At 44.8% G+C, this 22,991-nt stretch overlaps 1 protein-coding gene across 1 annotated transcript in view; it reads left to right on the plus strand.

Annotated features, from left to right (window-relative positions):
• Positions 1 to 2,908: 2,908 nt before the first annotated feature.
• NFE2L2 (NFE2 like bZIP transcription factor 2) overlaps positions 2,909 to 22,991 on the plus strand; it is a 67,335-nt gene continuing 47,252 nt past the window's right edge. Inside the window, exon 1 of the mRNA XM_082260383.1 lies at positions 2,909 to 3,104. Within this exon, the coding sequence (XP_082116509.1) occupies positions 3,063 to 3,104 (42 nt within the window). The 5' untranslated portion in view covers positions 2,909 to 3,062. The remainder of the gene's footprint in view (positions 3,105 to 22,991) is intronic.

The raw sequence follows: 22,991 nt of genomic DNA on the forward strand, positions 1-22,991 counted from the left end.
CCTACATAGTAGAACTGTATGATCACTATTCATACACAGGGGAGAATGACAGGCGGCTTTGTTTACATTAGCCGCCTGCGTTTCTCCCTTCACGGCAGACGATCGCGAGTGACCGGCGGACATCGGGTCCACCGGTCACACGCACAGACTTCCCAGGGAACAAGCCGGGGCCCGCTATTGGCTCACAAGCAAGTAACAGGCGAGTGACGTACCCATTCGTCACTTTGCCTGTCCGGGGCTGACCGCCGCAGTATATGTACTTGTGGCGGTCGGCAACCAGTTAACAATCCCTAGCCCTCCCCCCTTGTAGGGTTTACTTTCTTGCATGCTTTTCTGGGATTTTTCACCTTCATATAGATCAACTGCGGGTATAGGATTGTGTATATGGGATTGTATGGTTGTGTTTTCTTTACTGTTTTTTTGTTTTTTATTGGTTGAGCCAGATGGACTTGTGTCTTTTTTCAACCTGACTAACTACTGTATGTAACTGTTATTATCATTAGGGGAAACCCTGACAGGAAGACTGCTGATGGTCCTGACCCTGACAAAAATGGTATGGCTGGTCCTCCTGTTGGTTGGGTAGCATTAAAAAAAATATATAATTTTTTTGTTTTAGGGTAAAGATTATAGAATACACTAAAACAAGAAATAGGTCACATAGATAGGCAAAAGTGAATTAACATTTATAGGCACAAAATGGGTAAGAAAAAAAAAACCTAGAGGTGAAAAGAGGCTTGGAGCAGGTCTCTAATAATCGTAGTCAGAGAATACCCGTGTGGCTAATCTGCTTTGGCAGAGTATATACCCTTTCCCAATCACACCAAGGTAATTAACAGGTATACCAATTGGGGTGTAAATGTTAAATAGGCCTTATTCACACTTGCGAATGGGGCCGTTTGTGATTAGCTGTGGGAGACCTAGCGGGGTGCCCTGGTTAGCTGCAGGCAGGAAGCCCCACTAAAAGCAATGGGAGGCAGCAGCTATGAACAGCTCAGATGTTTTGCCTGCCTCCAAAGAACCCAAAAAAATGCCCAAAAAAACGCTAGCGCCAAAAAAAAAATGCCCAGGTGTGTTGTTGCAGGCATTTTTTTAGGGTTTTTGGAGGCAGGCAAAACATCTGAACTTGTGTATAGTGGTATATATACACACCTATATATGTCTAGGTGTATATATACATATAAGTATGTGTGTATATATACCTCTATACACAAGTTCAGATGTTTTGCCTGCCTCAAAAGACCCCAAAAAATGCCCAAAAAAACGTCTGCTGCTAAACCGGCAAGGTGTGAAAATAGCGAAGTGACATAATACAAACAATCTTTTTTTTATGGTTCTGGACATGCTACAGAGCTTAAACTTCACAGGTACACTTTTTAGACCCCCCAGACACTAAATCCAAAGAATTTTTTTTTTTTTTTCAATAATTGGCTCTCTATCAAAAATGAAAATTTTTAAGAACTTTTTTTGTGTGATTAATAGTCCCTGGGGTATGACCCAGAACCCTAGGCACTTTTTAGGGGTATATATTGGGTTTTAGGGCTTAAAATTTGTGTTTTTTGATTACCGAAGTTCGGGTCCCATTGATTTCAATGGGGTTCTGAAATCTGGGCTGAACTTTCGGGAAGTTCGGATGTTCTAACCGAACCGAACTTTTGAAAAGTTCGATCATCCCTAGTCTCCAGACCTAAACATCCTCAAACAGAAGGCAGAGGAGTGCAAGGTCTCTAAAATCCACCAGCTCTGTGATTTCTTCATGGAGGAGTGGAAGAGGACTCCAGTGGCAACCTGTAAAGCTCTGGTGAACTCCATGCCCAAGAGGGTTAAGGCAGTGCTGGAAAATAATGGCGGCCACACAAATTATTGACGCTTTGGGCCCAATTTGGACATTTTCACTTAGCGGTGTATTCACTTTTGTTGCCAGCGGTTTAGACATTAATGGCTGTGTGTTATGGTATTTTGAGGGGGCAGAAAATGTACACTGTTATACAAGCTGTACACTCACTACTTTACATTGTAGCAAAGTGTCATTTCTTCAGTGTTGTCACATGAAAAGATATAACAAAATATTTGCAAAAATGTGATATACTGTATATAATACATAGGATGATATGATTGCCCCTCTATCAGATCTCTGTGTATATAATACATAGGATGATATGATTGTCCCTCTATCAGATATCTGTGTGTATATTATATCGGATGATATGATTGCCCCTCTATCAGATCTCTGTGTATATAATATATAGGATGACATGATTGCCCCTCTATCAGATCTCTGTGTATATAATATATAGGATGATATGATTGTCCCTCTATCAGATCTCTGTGTATATAATATATAGGATGACATGATTGCCCCTCTATCAGATCTCTGTGTATATAATATATAGGATGATATGATTGCCCCTCTATCAGATCTCTGTGTGTATATATTATATATAGGATGATATGATTGTCCCTCTATCAGATCTCTGTGTATATAATATATAGGATGACATGATTGCCCCTCTATCAGATCTCTGTGTGTATATAATATATAGGATGATATGATTGCCCCTCTATCAGATCTCTGTGTATATATTATATAGAGGATGATATGATTGTCCCTCTATCAGATCTCTGTGTGTATATAATATATAGGATGATATGATTGTCCCTCTATCAGATCTCTGTGTGTATTATAGGACACGTTCCCCCAGCTCAGGGCTCTCCCCGATTTTCCCAATTCCTCAGCCAATCTTCGGCACCGAAGAGGTTAGTGGAAGTGGGCGTGACACGAAAGCGTGGGCGATGGCCGGCCCCGCCCACCCCTTCGTTCGTCAGACGGGGCAGTGAGAATGGGGCGTGGCTGGAAGAACACGGCTCTCCATTGGCTTAGTGGGCGTGGCTTGTGACTTTGGCAGTGTTACGCTGGAGTTTCCCGTCATATCGCTCTGGACGGTCCTGTGAGCGGAGGGTAAAGTGAGTCACCGGCCGGGAAGACGTGAAGGGGGACACGAACCGAGGAATACATACTGCGACCACCACAGCGAGGAGACACCCGGCCGGGGCCAGGGACCACCATGATGGAAATAGAGTTACCCCCCGCCAAGCAGTCCATGCAGGTGAGGGGGCGGGGCGGGGCCGAGCTGTCACCTCTGTCCTGTCCTGTGAAGGAGGGAGGGAGGGGGAGGGGTGTGTGGAGCTGTCACACACAGGCGGCTGTTATCTGTCACATGTGATCACATGATCAGTGCTGCCCCATACACGGGCCGATCTCCCTGCTGGGGATACAAAGTGTCATTATCTGATCCCAGGAGAGCAGATCTGTACAATGCAGTGCAGGCCTGACTCTTCATACACATTACAAGAGTGGAGGGATCAATTCCTATGTTCTCCATACAGATCAGACACCTCTATTACAGATCTGTCAGCTTCAGAGTCCGACTGCCATGACTAGTCCAACATCCAATCAGAATTGTCTCCAGGCCACGCCATTCGCCATTATTGTCCAAAGTAGAAGAATATTCATCCCCAGGAACAGGGGAGGCGACCAATCAGAACTGGGGATTTCAGATCCCCCCCAAAACTTTCTGGAGATTTGATTGTTGGTACACCGATCCTTCAATCCACAACAAAGTACATCTGACCACCATGCTGGGGGGGATTGTGTGGTCAGAGCCGGGCGCTCAGTGATTGGACGGAGAGCAGATTCTGAGGATCGGCCCCCTTATTGGCCCGTAAAGATGACATTGGCCCCATAAAGACGACTTTGGCCCCCTTCTGGGCCCCTAAAAACATTAATGCCCCCCTTCTGGGCCCTTAAAGACGACATTGGCCCCCTTCTGGACCCCTAAAGATGACAATGGGCCCTTAAAGACGACATTGGCCCCCTTCTGGGCCCTTAAAGATGACATTGGCCCCCTATTGGGCCCCTAAAGATGACAATGGGCCACCAAAGACGACATTGGCCCCCTTCTGGGCCCCTAAAGATGACATTGGCCCCCTATTGGGCCCCTAAAGATGACAATGGGCCACCAAAGACGACATTGGCCCCCTTCTGGGCCCCTAAAGATGACAATGGGCCCTTAAAGACGACATTGGCCCCCTAAAGATGACAATGGGCCCCTAAAGACGACATTGGCCCCCTTCTGGGCCCCTAAAGATGACAATGGGCCCTTAAAGACGACATTGGCCCCCTTCTGGGCCCCTAAAGATGACAATGGGCCCTTAAAGACGACATTGGCCCCCTTCTGGGCCCCTAAAGATGACAATGGGCCCCTAAAGACGACATTGGCCCCCTATTGGGCCCCTAAAGATGACAATGGGCCCCTAAAGACGACATTGGCCCCCTATTGGGCCCCTAAAGATGACAATGGGCCCCTAAAGACAACAATGGCCCCCTTCTGGGCCCCTAAAGACGACAATGGCCCCCTTCTGGGCCCCTAAAGACGACAATGGCCCCCTTCTGGGCCCCTAAAGACGACAATGGGCCCCTAAAGACGACATTGGCTCCCTTCTGGGCCCCTAAAGATGACATGTGGCATGGACTTTCCACTGTGCCTCCTACCTGGGGACGCTCAGCTGGAGTCCTCTGGTTTGGAGATCTCTCATTAGAATGGGGTTGGCTCTGTAGAGATTGTTGTGAAGGTCAGATAGAAATGTCACCGTGTCTCCTTACCCCCTCCTATAGATCAGTACAATTGTTCTGTCCTCAGCATACATTGAACATGCACATAATATGCATGGCAGCGCACCTCACTATGTCACTGCGCCTGGTCACAACACGCTCTGATGCATGGTGTTAACCGAAATGTTATTTTGTAACATTTTAATAATGTTAAAAAAAACAAAAACCCTTCACACCATACCTTCACACCAGTACACACGTTTAAAGTGTATCTAAAGCGATAATGTTTTGGTGCTTGCACTAGGGAAGAGTTAAAACCCCTATCAGTAGTTTCTTTTTTTTTTTTTTTTGCCCTCGGTTTTATTAGGGAGATTTCCATTCATTTCCTGTCCCGTAGACACGAAAGGAAGTGAGAGAAAATCTCTCCAAAGTGAGGGAATTCTCTTATCAGATGGTTGTCACTGGAACAGGTGTCCCCATTTGACAGATTCCGCTCCTTTCCTCTTATAGTGACAACTCCAAAATATTTGTTTTTCTTCCTCACTGTCACTGCTGGTGACCACAGCCACCAAGACCAATAATGAGGGGGTCAGCCTTCCCAGGCCAGGACACTTATGGCAACAAAAACCTTGCAGAGGTTTTAACCCTTCCACACTATCCTAAAGTAAAAAAAAAAATAAAACGGCGTTTGATACGCTTTAATCATTATTTAGATAGATTCGTGCTTGGTTTTGACATTTTTTTTTTTTTATTTATTGTATGAGAAAATCATTATATTAATAATAAGTAATAGGTTAAAAAAAAAAAAGTTTTGGTATAATAAAAAAATAGTGATGATGGTGTTGTTGTGATCAACAAAACAATTTTTTTTTCTTCTTCTTTTTTTTTTATTAACAACTTTTATTATTTTTATTAAGTATAAAACAATAGTGTTATCAACAACAAAGTAATAATAAAAAAAAAAATTGTTTTAATAACACAAATCATAATAAAAAAATGTAGTTTTGTTTTATTATTATATATTTTTTTTTATTAATAAAAGTAATTAAAATATGTATGATAATACAAGTAATAAAATTTTTAGTTTTGTTGATAACAAAAGCAACACTATTTTTATATTACTTGTAGTAGTATTATCAGTATTATTGTTATTAATAATAATTTTATAGTTTTGATAATAAAAAACTTGTTTTGTTGATGATAATAGTGATAATTTAAAGTGGTGGTGGTGAGGATGATGAGACAACGATGACTGACATTGCTGAAGGGTTTTTTTTTTGTTTTTGTTTTGAACAGTATTGTTTTTTATTCCACAAGATTTAAAGAGTTTTATTTCTTTCATTTAGTACTGTACATTCAGCTTTCCATCAGTAAGTAGTACAAAGTACATGAACCCCCAGGAGCCAATCACATTTCAGATTACGTCGGTCTTGTAGGTGAGAAGTAAATTCTTCTGGCGGGTTATGGTTTCCTGCACATTGCCCTGCTGCTTCCTGAATAGGACTGACCTGTTTCTCTGCGTGTTGAACATTCCTCTGAGCAGTTCTATAATGACTGATCTGATACAGTGCAGTGCAATGACAAGTTTTCCTGACTGTATCAGCGTAGTGGGATCTGTAGAGGGAGGGCCGGGGGCTGGGATCTGTAGAGTGGGGGCCGGGGGCCAGGATCTGTAGAGGGAAGGCCGGGATCTGTAGAGTGGGGGCCGGGGGCCGGGATCTGTAGAGTGGGGGCCGTGGGCTGGGATCTGTAGAGGGAAGGCTGGGATCTGTAGAGTGGGGGTCGGGGGCTGGGATCTGTAGAGTGGGGGCCGTGGGCTGGGATCTGTAGAGTGGGGGTCGGGGGCTGGGATCTGTAGAGGGAAGGCCGGGATCTGTAGAGTGGGGGCCGTGGGCTGGGATCTGTAGAGGGAAGGCCGGGATCTGTAGAGTGGGGGTCGTGGGCTGGGATCTGTAGAGGGAAGGCTGGGATCTGTAGAGTGGGGGTCGGGGGCTGGGATCTGTAGAGTGGGGGCCGTGGGCTGGGATCTGTAGAGGGAAGGCCGGGATCTGTAGAGTGGGGGTCGGGGGCTGGGATCTGTAGAGTGGGGGCCGGGATCTAGAGGGAAGGGCGCGATCTGTAGAGTGGGGGCCAGGGGCCGGGATCTGTAGAGGGAAGGCCGGGATCTGTAGAGTGAGGGTCGGGATCTAGAGGGAAGGGCGCGATCTGTAGAGTGGGGGCCAGGGGCCGGGATCTGTAGAGGGAAGGCCGGGATCTCTAGAGTGAGGGCCGGGGGCCGGGATCTGTAGAGAGAAGGCCGGGATCTCTAGAGTGAGGGCCGGGGGCCGGGATCTGTAGAGAGAAGGCCAGGGGCCGGGATCTGTAGAGGGAAGGCCGGGATCTCTAGAGTGAGGGCCGGGGGCCGGGATCTGTAGAGAGAAGGCCGGGGGCTGGGATCTGTAGAGGGAAGGCTGGGATCTGTAGAGTGGGGGGTGGGGGCCTGGATCTGTAGAGTGGGGGCTGGGATCTGTAGAGGGAAGGCCGGGTTGGAATGGTCACACTTTGCATGCTTTTTCTCCTTGAAAATGGAATGTGCTCGGTCACCCTGGGGCTCCTTAGGGGTTTGGAGGGCTATGTACAGTGAAAGGTCTCCTGGTATTCTGCAGCCTAAGTTTTATAAATACCGATTGAAGGTGTTTTAGGAAATCAATGCTTTGCACTCTGCTAAATCAACATTTGTATATCTATGGGGGAGACTTTACTAAAACTGGAGAATGCAAAATTGGGCACAGCTCTGCAGAGAAACCAATCCGCCTCTGGTTTTTTTTGTTAAAGCTTGGTGGAAGAAGCTGAAGTTAGATGATTGGTTACCATGCAGAGCTGCCCCAGAATTTGCACTCTCCAGTTTTAGTAAATCTCCCCCAATATATCATAGTTTTCTCATTCCCAGAATCCTAGATCAGATTTCTCTGCAGGTGTCCTATGAAAGTCGATTATCAGCTGTGAGCTCATAGGAGATATGGATATATATATATATATATATATATATATATATATATATTATGTATTCACCTTATCTTGGCTGTTGATGACATTGAGCTCGGGGCAGCGGTCCTCATTTTAGCAGAGTGAAGATAACCCTGAATTGTATGATTGGCGAGCAGGGAACGGAAATATTTCTGTTCCCTTTTGAAGGATATTTCAAGGTTTTTGTTGAATAAAAAGTTATTTTTTGCATCTGTTTTTACTAGGAATAATCTCAGACTTTGTGCCTCTCTGTAGTCGGTTTGGACATTGAGCTCGGCTCTTTGTTTTCATTGCTATAGGTGGGAAGAGCGAGAATTGTTTGCTGTAGTAGAGAGAAGGATCTGTAAATACGCAAAGCTTATTTGATGGGAGTTGGTTGTTTATGATCCGGTTCACCATGGAGCTTATCACTTCTTCATGGACACTAAAGCCCCGTACACACGTAGCGATCGTCGGCCGAACGATCGGCCGTCTTTTGTCCAGGGCTGTCGTGTCTGTTGAAAACTGCAAAAGACAGCACATGAATTTTGTCGGCCAACAACAGCCGACTGCAGAAGTGATGTCATGTGATGGTTAACTTTCCTTGTCTTTTTTCTTTTCTGAGCATGCCCAGTCTTGCAAATCTGCTGTCTGACGGCCGAATTCTGTACTGACTGGCGAACAATCGGCCGTTCTGGTGATGGCCAACAAAAATTTTAATGCCTGCACGACAGATTCTGTTCGGCCGAAAATGCGCTGTCGGAAGCTTCATACTAACAAGCCTACAATCGGCCGCCGAATATTTGCGGCCGACAATCGCTACGTGTGTACGGGGCTTTAAGGAACAATGGGCTTTTGTCTGAAAAAGGCATTCAGGGCAGTATAGTTTTCCTCCTAAAATGGAAGTCCAGGATAGGCCGGTGGTACTGGTTGGACTTCATAGTTGGCCTGATTGCAGTCTTAGCCAGGGAACAAACAATGGACATCCTACTGCCTATACGTAGGGGTGTCCAAACTATGACCCTCCAGCTGTTCAGGAACTACAATTCCCATGAGGCATTGAAATTCTCTGACATTCACAGAGATAACTAGGCATGATGGGAATTGTAGTTCCTGAACAGCTGGAGGGCCATAGTTTGTTACTGGGGCCTGACTTTCCCTGACTCTATGGTTTAGGTTTACCAGCACTGGTCTCTTTGTCTGATAAAACTCTGTGATTGCTAATGGTGCTGCCCTTGGATGAGGAATGGAGCTTTGCCATGAAATTTTGGAAGAAAGACTTGGAAAGAAAGTGAAACTAAATCAGAGAGGGGCACGGAAGGGGGATTCTTGGCTGGTAAAGTTGGGCATCCTGTGGCACCTGCTGTTTATGGTTGTAGGATTTGGGGGGAGTGGGGGTTTGGGGAGTATGGAGGGTACAAACAAATGGCAACCACCCAAACTATAGCTGGCCCACTTACCAGCCAGCCTGCAACAAACCCAACTGACCCTGTCCAGCAGCTCACATTTAAACTAAGGGGTTTAGTTTGCACACATTTGCAAATACATGTGTAAGCTGCAGCAGCCACGTTGCGTCACCCCGGTGTATTGTAGTTCTAACTCTATGGCGTTAGGAATGCAGTACACTGGGTTGCTGTGACCTGGCTGCTGCAGCTTATGCAAATCCTCTTGGTTTTGCCATGAACAGGTTAGCTTGGTTTGTTGCAGACTGGCTGGTAAGGGAGCTGGGAATTTTTGTTTGTTGTTTTTTAAAGTATGGAAGCTGCCATTGTTGACCTGTCCTGGTGAAAATACTTGTAGCCTGACTTCAGTTCCTTCAAGAGATGCAGGGAAATTTCGGCCACAGAAAATGTTATTGGCATTTTGCTGATAAGAGAAAAAGGTGCCAATAATGGCGCCAAAAACGCATATTGTGATTTTTTTTTTTGTGAATTTTTGGCGATTTTGCTGCTAATTTGCAGCAATTTTGGCACGATTTTACTGTGTGTATAATTTTTCATAGGTCATGTGACTCAAAAATGTAACACGGGTGCGTTCTTGCTGTGATTTCAATTAATTTCAACAGGGAGGTGCATTTTTGGCGCAGCTTTAACTGACCAAAAATGCAGCAAGCAAGATTTTAAACAACGGAAGCGCAATGGACCAGTGAGAAGACCTACATTGAGTTTTAAAAGGGATACGTTTTTCTTGTGCTAAAGGTGCCAATAATGGCTGACAATAAATTAATTTAAATTCATGATAACTAAAGTCAAATTATAATACGGTTCTATATAAAAAATATACTTTTAAAAAAAAAAGTCAGTTTCGGCACCAAAATTTCCATTTGGTGCACCTCCCAGTTCCTTCCTAGCTGAGGGGGTGGGGGGTAGGTAGGATAAATATGTAGTTTAGATCGGACTCTTATGTTACTGATCTGCACACATGCTGGGTCACTGTCTCAGACAGCCAGGCAGGAAGCATTTTCAGAAGCAGATCGGCAGTTGTGGCTTCTTCTCTGTACAGAATCACTTTAAGGCCCCTTTCACACTTGTGCGACTTCAAAGTCACGCAATTTTACCGCAACTTTGACTGGGCTTGAATGTCTTTGGCCTTAAAATGCTTCAAAATCGTGCCAAAGTAGTGCAGGGACTACTTTGAAGTCAGTGCGACTTCAAGTCGCACAGATATGAATGGGGCTCATTGGAAATAATGGAAAACGACTTGTCATGTGATTTTTGCAGTCCCAAATCGCATGACAAGTCGCACAAGCATGAAAGGTGGCCTAAGGGGAATGTGCTCTGGGGAAACCGTGGGGCAGCCATTGCCGGTGCTGGGCTATTACAGCGGCACTTCTAAGCTCTATAAATTTCCTACCATTTAGTTGGTGGTAATTACAGCTCTTCAAAATGTTATTCGCGGAATCCCGGGTGGATAATTTATTGGTTACCCGGTAGAAGGAATCCCTGGGATTACATAACGTTAGCATGAAAACATTTCTCCGGAATAGTCAAATTTTTTTTTCAAAACAAGCCAGAAAAATAAATTAACCAATAAGATTTGTGTTTAACCACTTCAGCCCTGGAACGTTTTACCCCCTTTAATGATCAGGCCATTTTTGTTTGCGATGTGGCACTGCCTTACTTTAACAGCACAGTTTGTACGACACTTTACCCAAATAAAAATTATGTAATTTTTCCCCACAAATAGTTTTCTTTTGGTGGTACTTGACCTCTGCGGTTTTTATTTTTTGCGCTTTTTGAAAAAAAATAAAAACCTGTATTTTTTTAATTTCTGCTAAAAAAACATCCAATATAAAAAAATCGAATTTCCTCATCAATTTAGGCCAATATGTATTCTGCTACATATTTTTGGTTTAAAAAAAAAATCACAATAGGCGTATCGTGATTGGTTTGCGCAAAAGTTATTGCGGCTACAAACTAGGGGCAAGATTTATGTCCATTTTTTATTTATTTTTACTAGTAATGGCTGACACTTTTGGGGGGACCAGGGACATTACTACAGTAATCAGTGCTAAAAATAGGCACTGTTACTGAACTAATTACACTGGCAGGGAAAGGGTTAATACCAGGGGCGATCAAAGGGTTGAGTGTGTCCCTAGCGCAGTGATGGCGAACCTTGGCAGCCCAGATGTTTTGGAACTAAATTTCCCATTTCTTGCACTCTGCAGTGTAGTTGAGCATCATGGGAAATGTCGTTCCAAAACTTCTGGGCTGCCAAGGTTTGCCATCACTGCCCTAGGGGATGCTTTCTAACTGTGTGGGGGAAGGACTTACTAGATGAACAGAGATCTGTGTTCCTACATAGCAGGAACACAGGATCCTTGTGGTAATCTCTGACGGAACGGCGGTTTGCCTTGTTTAAATTGGCAGACCGGATGTTATGTTTCCCTGGGGAGCGATCGCGGGTGGTCAGCAGACATCATGGCTGCCAGACTGGCTGATTGGCTCCCCCTCTGGCCAATCAGTGCGCACGCCCCCTGCTGGCTATTGCACTAAATGACGTACAGGTACAAGGTTTTGCGCAATAGAGCCGACCTGTCGCAGTATATGTACCGCAGCCGGTCGGCAAGTGGTTAACCCCTCCTCCTCCTCCCTCTCGCTTCATAAAAAAACCAACCCTAGAAATTTCCTGAAAAAAACCATCACTTCGTTGGTTATGGGGTTATTACGTGTGCGTGATACAAAGGCCAAGGTCCCCGGTCTACAGTCATTTCTCAACATATCCATGAACTGCTATGCTAAAGTCCTCAAACTTGGAGAGGACATTGACTTGTATGGTGCAGTAAGTAGAGTTCATGTTCGCAGCCATTGTAGGCTGGAGGAGTCCCACCAGAGGAACTCTACAGAGGAGATACTTGGGGGTTTTGTTAAAGCGGAGTTCCACCCTAAAATCAAAGTTCGGTCCATCTTCTTGGTCCGGGTCACCTGAAAAACAAATGGATAATCGCAATTTTTTATTTTTTTTTTTTACTTACCTGGTTTAGAAGAAAATATACTTACCTTACTTCCTCTTCCTCCCCTCGGCGGCCACGGCGATTCGTCACTTCCTGGCTTTGCAATGATTCCTGGGAGCTGAACGTCATCGCTACCAGGAATCAATGCGCCTGCACCGGCCCGACGTCCGTTCCGGTGCAGGCGCCGTCATACCTTGCTAAACAGCTTCTGGGCATGCCCAGAAACTGTGCAGGGATGACGCTGCGGCACCGGAAGTGACGGCGGGGCCGGTGCAGTGCATCGTGGGACCGACGAAGACGGAAGAGGACACAGAAGGGGATCGCGCTGGCTTCAAGCTGCCCACACCCGAGATGGCAGCGATGGACAATACATTTTCAAGGTAAGTATTTCTTCTTGCAGGTAAGTGCAACCCGGGACAGATCAGAGGCTAGCCATTGTGGAATGCACTAGGGTATTTTTTTTTATTTTATTTTTTTTTAGGTGGAACTCTGCTTTAAACTGTTAGGGCCGTTTACACAGGTGTCTATTTTATGATACCGAGATGAGCTGTGATCCTGATGATAGCAGCTCCTCTGGGATCATTAGCGGTTTATGAAACTGAGATGGTCAGGGAAGAGCATGTTCTCCTCTGATCACCTCCGCACACATAGAATCGGCCAGTTTATGAAGGTGCGATCTCGGCACCTCACTGGCGATCTGTCAGAATTCTCCCTCCCAGATTCTCCAGTCCATAGGTGGAGAATTAGGGAGAGAAGAGAGAATCCTGGGGAACTGAGGAGGAAGAAGGACCCAAAACCGGTAAAGTAGGTTGGAAGGAATGAATATATATAATATAATATGCGTGCCCACCCTTTACAGCCATAACAGCTTCAACTTTTCTGGGAAGGCTGTCCACAAGGTTTAGGAGTGTGTCTATGGGAATGTTTGACCATTCTTCCAGAAGCACATTTGTAAGGTAAGGCACTGATGTTGGACGAGAAGGCCTGACTCGCAGTCTGCACTCCTAATTTATCCCAAAGGTGTTCTATCCGGTTTAGGTCAGTACTCTATGCAGGCCAGTCAAGTTCATAGTTACATAGAAGTTAAGGTTGAGTAAAGACAACAGTCCATCCAGTTCAACCTGTGTAGGTGTGTGTCTTCGAAGTTCCTCCACCCCAAACTTGCTCATCCATGTCTTTACGGATCTTGCTTTGTGCATTGGTGCACAGTCATTTTTGAATAGGAAGGGGTCATCCCCAAACTGTTCCCATACACTTGGGAGCATGAAATTGTACAAAATGTCTTGGTATTCTGATGCCCTAAGAGTTCCCATCACTGGAACTAAGGGGCCAAACCCAACCCTTGAGAAACAACCCCCCACCATAATTCCCCCTCCACCAAATGATTTGGATCAGTGCCCAAAGCAACGTCCATAAAGACATGGATGAGCGAGTTTGGGTTGGAGGAAGGAACTTGACTGGCCTGCACAGAGTACTGACCTCAACCCAATCTAATTTATCCCAAAGGTGTTCTATCGGGTTGAGGTCAGAACTCTGTGCAGGCCAGTCAAGTTCCTCCATCCCAAACTCGCTCATCCATGTCTTTATGGACGTTGCTTTGGGCACTGATCCAAATCATTTGGTGAAGGGGGGTTATGGTGGGGGGTTGTTTTTCAGGGGTTGGGCTTGGCCCCTTAGTTCCAGTGATGGGAACTCTTAGGGCATCAGAATACCAAGACATTTTGGACAATTTCATGCTCCCAAGTGTATGGGAACAGTTTGGGGTTTGCGGAGACTGCGAGCCAGGCCTTTTTGTCCACATCCCTGTCTGACCTCACAAATGCGCTTCTTTATGATTGGTCAAACCTATTGTACGGATAGATGGATAAATACCTATAGATCCAAATCTGGTGTTGCGAACAGCGCTACGTTCTTCTCACACTGCGATGCAATCAGGCCATTGATAGAATAAATCAAGAGGGATTGCTGCACAAAAAATTTACGGGCTTTCCGCTCAGATCTAGCTGTCGGCTTTTCATGCGGACCTGATGGGATGCTCCAGGCACCTCTATGGAGAAGCAGATGTCAGCGGTGACATGTCCGCGGACACCCGCTGCTATCTGATCCTGTCTGTAAAATCTTTTGCTTTTAAGTGTAGATGTAAGATCTAAGGTCTTTTTGACCCTAGATCTTAAATTAAAGAGGACCTGTCCTGCTTTTTTCCATTTACAAGGGATATTTACATTTCTTGTAATGGGAATAAAAGTGATCAAATTTTTTTTTTTTAAAGGGACAGTGTAAAAAAAAAAAAAAGGTAAAATAAATAAGAGAAAAAAAAATTACACGCAGGACCCCTTTGTCAGGCATGTGATGAAGGGGTCCTGCGTGACTCTGAAACGTTGCACCTATCCTGATGTGATCCTTTTGCAATAAAAAGTTTCTTTGGATTGCTGTGCAAGATCCTTGGTGTGCTGGCGAATATGTATGTATGTATCTGTGATAGATCCAGTGTCCAGCACCCACAATTGATGTGCCTATTCCAGGAAGGTGTGCGATGGGAATATGAACTATACTATTTTGGTGCAATGCTGTGTCGCTCATCTCAAATAGCATTCCACTCCCCCTTACCAACATTTGCACGATGCTGCACAGGGCAACACACAGCGATTCAGTAACATGTTGCTGTGCATGTGCTGCAATGCACATCTGTTGGCAATGTGCAATGGGATGCCATTCAGAATAAATGGGGCCGCATCTTGCCAACACATGTAGCGTGTGAACCAACCGTCAGAATCCAAATTCTCTAAATATATTATTTTCTAAAGCTGTCTAATACAGCTAGAAAATTGTCGGCCGAACAGTGCATCTGTTTCAATAGAACTTATTGAAATTTTTTTGCAAAAAAAGTAAAGACCTTAGAAAATGAGGCTTAAAACAAGGCCTATCGTGACTTATCAAGTAAAGGTTTTCAATGTGAGTCGGCTACGCAGGCGGAATAGGACGCCAACAAATAAGAACAATAATCTTTAGGAGTAGTAAACTTAATCGGTTGAATAGTACATGTGAGCAGTTCGGGATTTTGAGCGTTGGTGGAGGAATCTGTTAGATTTTCCAGGCTAAACAAAAAAAGCCTGTTTGTACGGGCAATTTAGTAGAGATGCACCAAAATTTTAGCAGGCCAAAAATGGTGTTATCGGCAATTTGCTGATAAGAGAAGAAGGTGCTGAAAACGTGTGATTTTTACCACAATTTTATTGTACTTATGGTGAGTTTTTCATAGATCATGTGACTCAAAAACCGCTTCAAAAATATAACACGGGTGCATTATTGATGTGTTTTCAAAGCATTTAAACTGGGAGGTGTTTTTTGGTGGTGTTTTTTTTTTTTTTTTTTTTTAACTGACCAAAATGTAGCAGGCAGGATTTTTAACACCACAAAGGAAGTGCAATGGACAAGTGTAAAGACATTTATGGCGCTTTTCCACTGCATGGAACCGAACGGTTCGTCTCGCTTTTGTGCTTCTCCACTGCTGGTACCGCATGGTACGGTGTAGGAACGGTTCAGTACGGTACGGCGGCACTTTTCCACTACATGGAACAGAACGGTACGGCTCTCAAAAACATTACCACCTCGATTGTGGTTCCAAGAAGTACCATACCCGGTACCATATCCCACAATCCTTTGCATGCAGTCACTACTAGCCACTGATTGGTCAGAGAATTGTTGTTATCCCACCCACATCCCACCCACTTAACTTTAGTACTACTTTAGTGGAAAAGCAAACCATACCGTACCGAACCGTTCAGACACCGTACCATGCGGTACCAGCAGTGGAAAAGCAAACCGGGCCAAGCAGTGCCAAGTAGAGCCAAGCTGGTACTTGCAGTGGAAAAGTGCCATTATGGCGCTTTTCCGCTGCATGGAACCGTACCGGTTCGGCACGCTTTTGTGCTTTTCCACTGCGGTACCCCATGGTATAGGGTCGGAACGGTTCGGTATGGTACGGTATAGGTTTGCTTTTCCACTGCATGGAACCGAACGGTACGGTACGGCTCTGAAAAAAACAGTACCTACTCGATTGTGGTTCCAACAGGTACCAAACTGGTACCATATCCCACAATCCTTTGCATGCAGTCACTACTAGCCACTGATTGGTCAGAGAATCCCACCCACCCCGTTGTTATCCCACCCACTTAACTTTAGTACTACTTTAATGGAAAAGCAAACCGTACCGTACCGAACCGTTCCGACACTATACCATGCGGTACCGCAGTGGAAAAGCAAACCGGGCCGAGTAGAGCCGAGCCGGTACTTGCAGTGGAAAAGTGCCATAAAAGAGAATTTAAAGGTATAAACTTTTCTTGAGCTAAAGGTGCCAATCTAAGTTCTCTTACTATGGACAATTTAGACAGGAGCTAATTAACCTATGAGCATGTCTGCCTGCCCCCTCCAATGGCACCCCAAACGCAGTACAATTTTGCCGCAATTGTCGCCCGTGAAATTGCAGTAAAATTGCCCAAACGGAAACGCAGAATGTTGCCGAAAAGAAATCCTTTTATTACTTTTGGGTGACAGGCATCCCTTGATTCTGTTTATGTGATTTTTACCGCGATGGCAAAATCGCGCTGCGTATAGGGTGCCATTGAAAGGGATGGGAACCGCACGCGTGTGCCGCGATTTGCTGTGATTCAGGATCGTGGGCAGAATTGTGGTAGTTGTGCCTGCAATCCAGGATGCCAATATGTGAACGGAGCCTTAGCCATTGTGCTGCTCTATGTAAATACAAAAATTGATGACGGTAAGTGGCATTGATGTATATCTGTACCCATATTTCCTGCGTCTTTGGACCATTGGAAGTCTGTGATAGGTGTGAAGATCAGGAAGAAGATATCCCCCACCAGAATACGTGCATTAGACTCCGTTACTTAATAGGGGTCCATCTCTTCTGGCGAGTGTGAAGAAGCGGCACGGGTCGCACATCACTGTTGTGAAGTCTTTTTAAACACTAAAGCACTTCATGTTTTTGCGCACGGAGCACATTATAAAGGAAATTCACCAAAGAAGTGGACATTTCTGCACTATTTATATTCATCTGTTTTGACACTGAAAGGACATTTCTTTTATTTTTTATATATTTATTTTATATTTATTGGTGGTTTTGAACTGCGATGCGCTGCGTTCTATAGAGTTTGAGCTAACATTTGTTTCCCCATATTCCCTAGGTGGAAGTGATTAGCCTAGATGACATGATATAGGTTAATTAGAATACCTCCAAGACTTGTACTACATGGACAGCTTCCTGTAACTATGGCAACGGATTAAACTGGCGGCTTTGTAGCCACAGTGGTAGCTGTCACTTTATTTGTTTAATTGGCGCTGGTGACAACAGTACGTCACCTGTGTAGCTGAGAAAACTAGACCTAGGAGGGGGAACCTACCTGCTGGGATGATCTTGGTAAAGCGTGTGATTCTGTATATCTGGTTTGGTGGCTTCTGTTGCCTGGATGGGGCAGGAGGCTGTGCTCACAGATGTATGGAAGATTGTTTTGTCACCTCTGATTAGAACTTGCAGTTGTGTGCTAACAAGCTGCATTCCCTGTTGTGAGGGAACGCCATGTGGTGCCTGGAAATGGAGGAACCGGATCTTCTGGTGTTGACAAAGACCTTCCTATTGATCAAGCTAATGCCTCGTACACACGCAACGATTATCGGCCGACCGATCGTCCTGGAAATGGAGGAACTGGATCTTCTGGTGTTGACAAAAGACCTTTCTATTGATCAAGCTAATGCCTCGTACACACGCAACGATTATCGGCCGACCGATCGTCCGACTTTTATCCAGAGTGGTGTTTTGTTGGTTGAAATGTTCCTAGACTGCGCACGATTTTTCTTGGCCAACAAAAATCTACTTCAGAAGTGATGTCATGTGCTGGTTTACTTTCCGTGTGTTTTTTCTTCTCTGAGCATGCCCAGTCTTGCTCATCAGATTTTTGTCTGCTGAAATCTGTACTGACTGACGGAAAATCGGGCGTTGTGTTGACGGCCAACAAAAATTTTATAGCAAGCACACCAGATTTTTTTCGGCCGAAAAGTCGGAGTCGGTTGTCGAAAGCATCATACTAACAAGCCGAAAATCGGCCGATCGGACGTTGGCCGAAAATTTCCAGCCAATAATCGATGCGTGTGTACGAGGCATAACTTGCTTTGGTTAGGTTGCTTGAAATCACCAAAAAACACCCCCAAAAAGGAGGGGGGGGGGGTCTTCAGACATATTTTAAATCCAAATACAGGAAACAGAAGGAACACCACTCCGAAGGTTAGAGAGTCCAAGACTGTGTATTATTTAAAGCCCAACATTGGGAGATCTAAAAATTCCTCCTACGGCCCTCCAGCTGTTGCGGAACTACAAGTCCTATGAGGCATTGTAAAACTCTGACATTCACAGACATGACTAGGCATGATGGGAATTGTAGTTCCTGAACAACTGGAGGGCCATAGTTTGGAGACCCTTGCTCTAAAGCCTCGTACACGCAATCAGATTATCGAACGATCTGTCGTCCGTTTTTTGTGGCATGCTAGTCTCATGTGGAAAGTGAAGAGGTTACTTTCATACGAAAATTCCCATATGACAGAATTCAACTTCAGAAGTGATGTCATGTGTTGGATTGTTTTGTATGAGTTCTTTCATTTCTGATCATGCCTAGTCTTGCTCTTACGGTTGTTTTCGGATGTACTAATTAAGTGTCCATTCACACTACCGCGACTTGTCAGCCTGACAAGTCACGGTCCATGCAGTGCTACAGGACCGGTTCTAATAGAAGCAACACAAGTCGCTCCGACTTAGAAAAAGGGTCCTGTACTACTTCGGGGCGACCTCGGAGCGACTTGCATAGACATTCATTATATGAAGTACGTGCAAGTCACGCCGAAGTCGTGGTGCACGGGACTTCACAGGTCGCCCCCGAAGTTGGAGCGACCTAGTGTGAACTGGCACTAAATGAAAATCGGACGTTGTGTTGACGTACGATAAAAATGCTATAGCCTGCACATCCAGTTTTTATCTTCCGAAAATTCGTAATCGGCTTTCGAAAGCACTATACTAACAATCCGAAAATCGGCAGATCGCTCGGATGAAATTTTACTTCCGATTTTCGTATCGTGTGTACAGGCCTTTAGTGTGTACTACTCATTTAGGTCTAGCACTTTACTTTCCTGATCCTCTGATTCCCTTGCAAACAGCACTCCCCATGCTCTGGTGGTGGAGTCTTCCCCTGGTGTCATCACGTCCATTGCAGGGCTATGGAGCCAGCATTGGTTTTGTTGGTGCCAGATGACCTTAGACCACAAGAGAATGGGGGAAGAAAGCAACGTGAAGACGAGTAGAATCGTAATTGTAATTTTGACCCCCTATACCGAGTATGAGCAATTAATCCCTTCTGTGCAGGCGCAGCCCCACTGCAAAGGAGACCTTTCTAGTTTCCAGGAGATGGGCTTTAAAACTTAGTAAAAACGCGTGTATTTTGGGGGTTCAGACACTCCCCCCCCCCCCCCCTTATCAAGGGCGGAGTATTGTGTGACCTCTAGGGGCCGGTTCACACCGGGAATGCACAGGAACCTGTGCCGCATTTAAAAACTTGCCACACCAAATTGCATGGTACTGCGGTTGGGGTTCTAGAAGTCTGATTTGCAGCGCCGTTACGTTTACATTGGCAACCACATGCAGATTGCAACAACATTGCATTTGAATGCAGTATGTGAAATGTGCACATAAAGTGCCTTTTCTGCACTGTCCTGGTGTGAACGGCCCTAAATGTGGCTGGACTTGATTGAAAAAAAAAAAAACCGTTTCATATTTTATAAAAAAACATTACTATCCCTGGCAGTCTGTAGCAGGAAAACCAGTGGAAGAGATTTTCTTTTTTATACTGAATAATTCTATAACTATTGTTGCTTTTCAATAGAGTCCAGACAAATTTGTAGATGATACAATACACGGCCATGATGAGAGGGCAGAGTCCAAACCCCGGAAATGTGTTGGAGTTTTTATTAGGCTGCATTCACATGTCAGCGTTTGGATCGCGGGCAGAACCGCCGCGGTTCCGCCCGCGATCCGGAGATTATTGCAAATCGCGGGACGCCTAGCGTTGCCCGTTGATTTGCAATAGCCCCCCAAACGCCGAGCGATGTTGCCGCGATTTCCGCCTGCCGAATCGCGGCAACATCGCGCAAACAAAATCGCGGGACGCAATACGCTCCAAAGAAGCTCTTGTTCTGCCCGCGATCCATACGCTCACATGTGAACGGAGCCTTACTGATTATTTAAATAAAACACAGCTTAGACACTTTAATAGAGATGCACCAAAATTTTGGCGGCCGAAAAAAAATGCACGCACTTTTTCTACGATTTTTTTACCATGATTTTACTGTGCTTATGGTGCCTTTTTTCATAGGTCATGTGACTCAAAGTTAACCCCTTCCCTGCCAGTGTTGTTTTTACAGTAACAGTGCATATGTATAGCACTGATTACTGTAGTAATGTCACTGGTAACCCCAAAAGTGTCAAAAATGTCAGTCAAGGGTCCGATCTGTCTGTCGCAGTCCCGCAAAAAAAATCGCAGATCGCCACCATTACTCGTTAAAAAAAAAAAACAATAAAAATGACAATCTTTCCCTTAATTAGTGAACGCAGTAACTTTTGCGCAAACCAATCAAAATGCGCTTTTTGCGTTTTTTTTTTTTTTTTTTAACCAAGCATATGTAGCAGAAAACAAATTGGCCTAAAATGTTAAATTTTGATTTTTACATTCCTTTTTTTTTTTTTTTTTTTTGGGGGGGGGAATTTCATATAAAAAAAAATGTGAAAAATTAAATTATTGTTATTTTTGCAAAATTGTCGCACATTGTTTGTTTATAGCGCATGATCAAAAAATCGCACAGGTGATCAAATACCACCAAAAGAAAGCTCTTGTTTGTGGGGAAAAAAAAGGATGTCAAATTCACTTTGGGTACAGCATCGCCCAACCGCGCAATTGTCCGTTAAAGTCACGCAGTGCCGAATCGCAAAATAGGACCTGGTCAGGAAGGGGGTAAAATCTTCCGGGGCTTAAGTGGTTAAGCTGCAGTTTGCAAGAGGCCTCATAGGTGGTGTGGGGGGGGGGGGGTAGTGGCTGTTTGTTTGTATCCTTTGACACTTAAACATTAATTCTGGCAATTGAAATGAATTAATAATCTGGCCAATCAAATGCATTAATGCCCAAGCACTTGATGTGCATTTACAATCGTCAAATGTTTTTTTTTTTTTCTGCCCAAATGTGGCTGCCAGAAGTAAAGGAGGGTTAGCACCCCCCATGCATGTGGCTTTCCAAATCGCTTTGGGTGGATTTTTATACTGTTGTGCTAATCCAGCATTAAATGTGTTTGATGAATTCTATAAACGAATGATCTTCATGCATTCAACTGGCATTAAAGTATAATTTCTGCTTCTAAAACGTGTAAAAATCCCTTCAGATATCAGTGTTACAAAGTGCTGCTAGAAAAACTATTCCTATGAATTCATTTATCCGACATCTACAGGCTGGAAAGTCTTGGAAAGCCTCCCAGCACATGGTCTGAGCGCGTCGCTGCTGGTTGGATGTCTGTAGTCCCCTTGATGGATCCCCGCTCCTTTGCGTGTGAGCTCCTACACACTCTGTGCACAGCAGGGAGTTGTTGGGACTGCTGAGGCTCTTGCACAACCATCCGGCTGCACTTCCCTCCACTCCCTCTGCAAAGGGCTGACTTTTCTTTTTTTTTTTTTCCTACATCTGGCTTCAGCCGCTTGCAGAGCCAGCACAGTGTACTGTTCTATGGAGATTGCACAACTTCCCTTTTGCAAATAAACTATTATAGGGATCAACCTACACAAAACTGCTCATATGTTATTTGTACTAAAATGTAATTTATCCAACAGTAGCAACAGAATCCACTCAAAGGTAATGTGGATCCAATCCAATGATTGATATAGGTCAATAGTGACTGTGTGGGCTAATGGACCAGCTCAGCCAATGCAGATCAAACTAAATTTCTCCTGTACTGAAATAGTCACTGCATGCTGTGAGCTTCTCACAGTATGCACAAAAGCCGCACGATCGTTTAAAAAAAATCACGATCTTGATTTAACCCCCCCTCACGACCTTTTTTCAACATTTCCGATTCATGTTCAACAAGTGCAGAGCAGTTCTCTGCTCACAGTTGTCAAAAAAAAAAAAAAAAAAAAAGGCAGCCGGCAAAGTTTTATAATAACATTGCTCAGCACTGAGAGATAAAATAAACATTGTATCATTTGGTTCTTTTAGATCAAGGGGTTGAACTTCGGTCTGCAAATGAGGGCAGTTTAACTTAAAGCGGAGTTCCGGGCACAGATCTCCTTTTTTGATGAACATACCCCTGGGACAGTCAGGGCTAGCACATTCCACAATGGATAGCCTCTGATCTGTCCCGGTTCGCACTTACCTGCAAGAAGAAATACTTACTTTGAAAATTTCTTCCACAGCGTTTCCATCTCTCTTGTGGGCAGCTGAAGCCAGCGCGGTCCTCTTCGGTGTCTTCTTCCGCGTCTTCTTCTCCCAGAATGCGCCGCACCGGCCCCTCTCGTCACTTCCGGTGCGGCGCCGCATTCCTAAATAGCTTCTGGGCATGCCCAGAAGCTGTTTAGCAGGGGAATGCGGCGTCGCCCGGAAGTGACGTGCGGGGCCGGTGCCGTCGCATTGATTCCTGGGAGCGATGACTTTCAGCTCCCAGGAATCATCGCGAGGCAGGAAGTGACGGGGTGAGCCGCGGCGCTGGAGGAGGAAGTACCCTGAGGTGAGTATTTACGATCTTCGATTACAAGGTGAGTGTACAAAAAAAAAAAATATAACTATCCAATTCCTTTTCAGGTTATGTGTAGCTAGCGGAGGGGCCCGGAACTCCGCTTTAAAGCAGAGT

This window comes from Pelophylax lessonae, assembly GCF_965119305.1.
Source record: "Pelophylax lessonae genome assembly, chromosome: 6".
Lineage (NCBI taxonomy): Eukaryota > Metazoa > Chordata > Amphibia > Anura > Ranidae > Pelophylax > Pelophylax lessonae.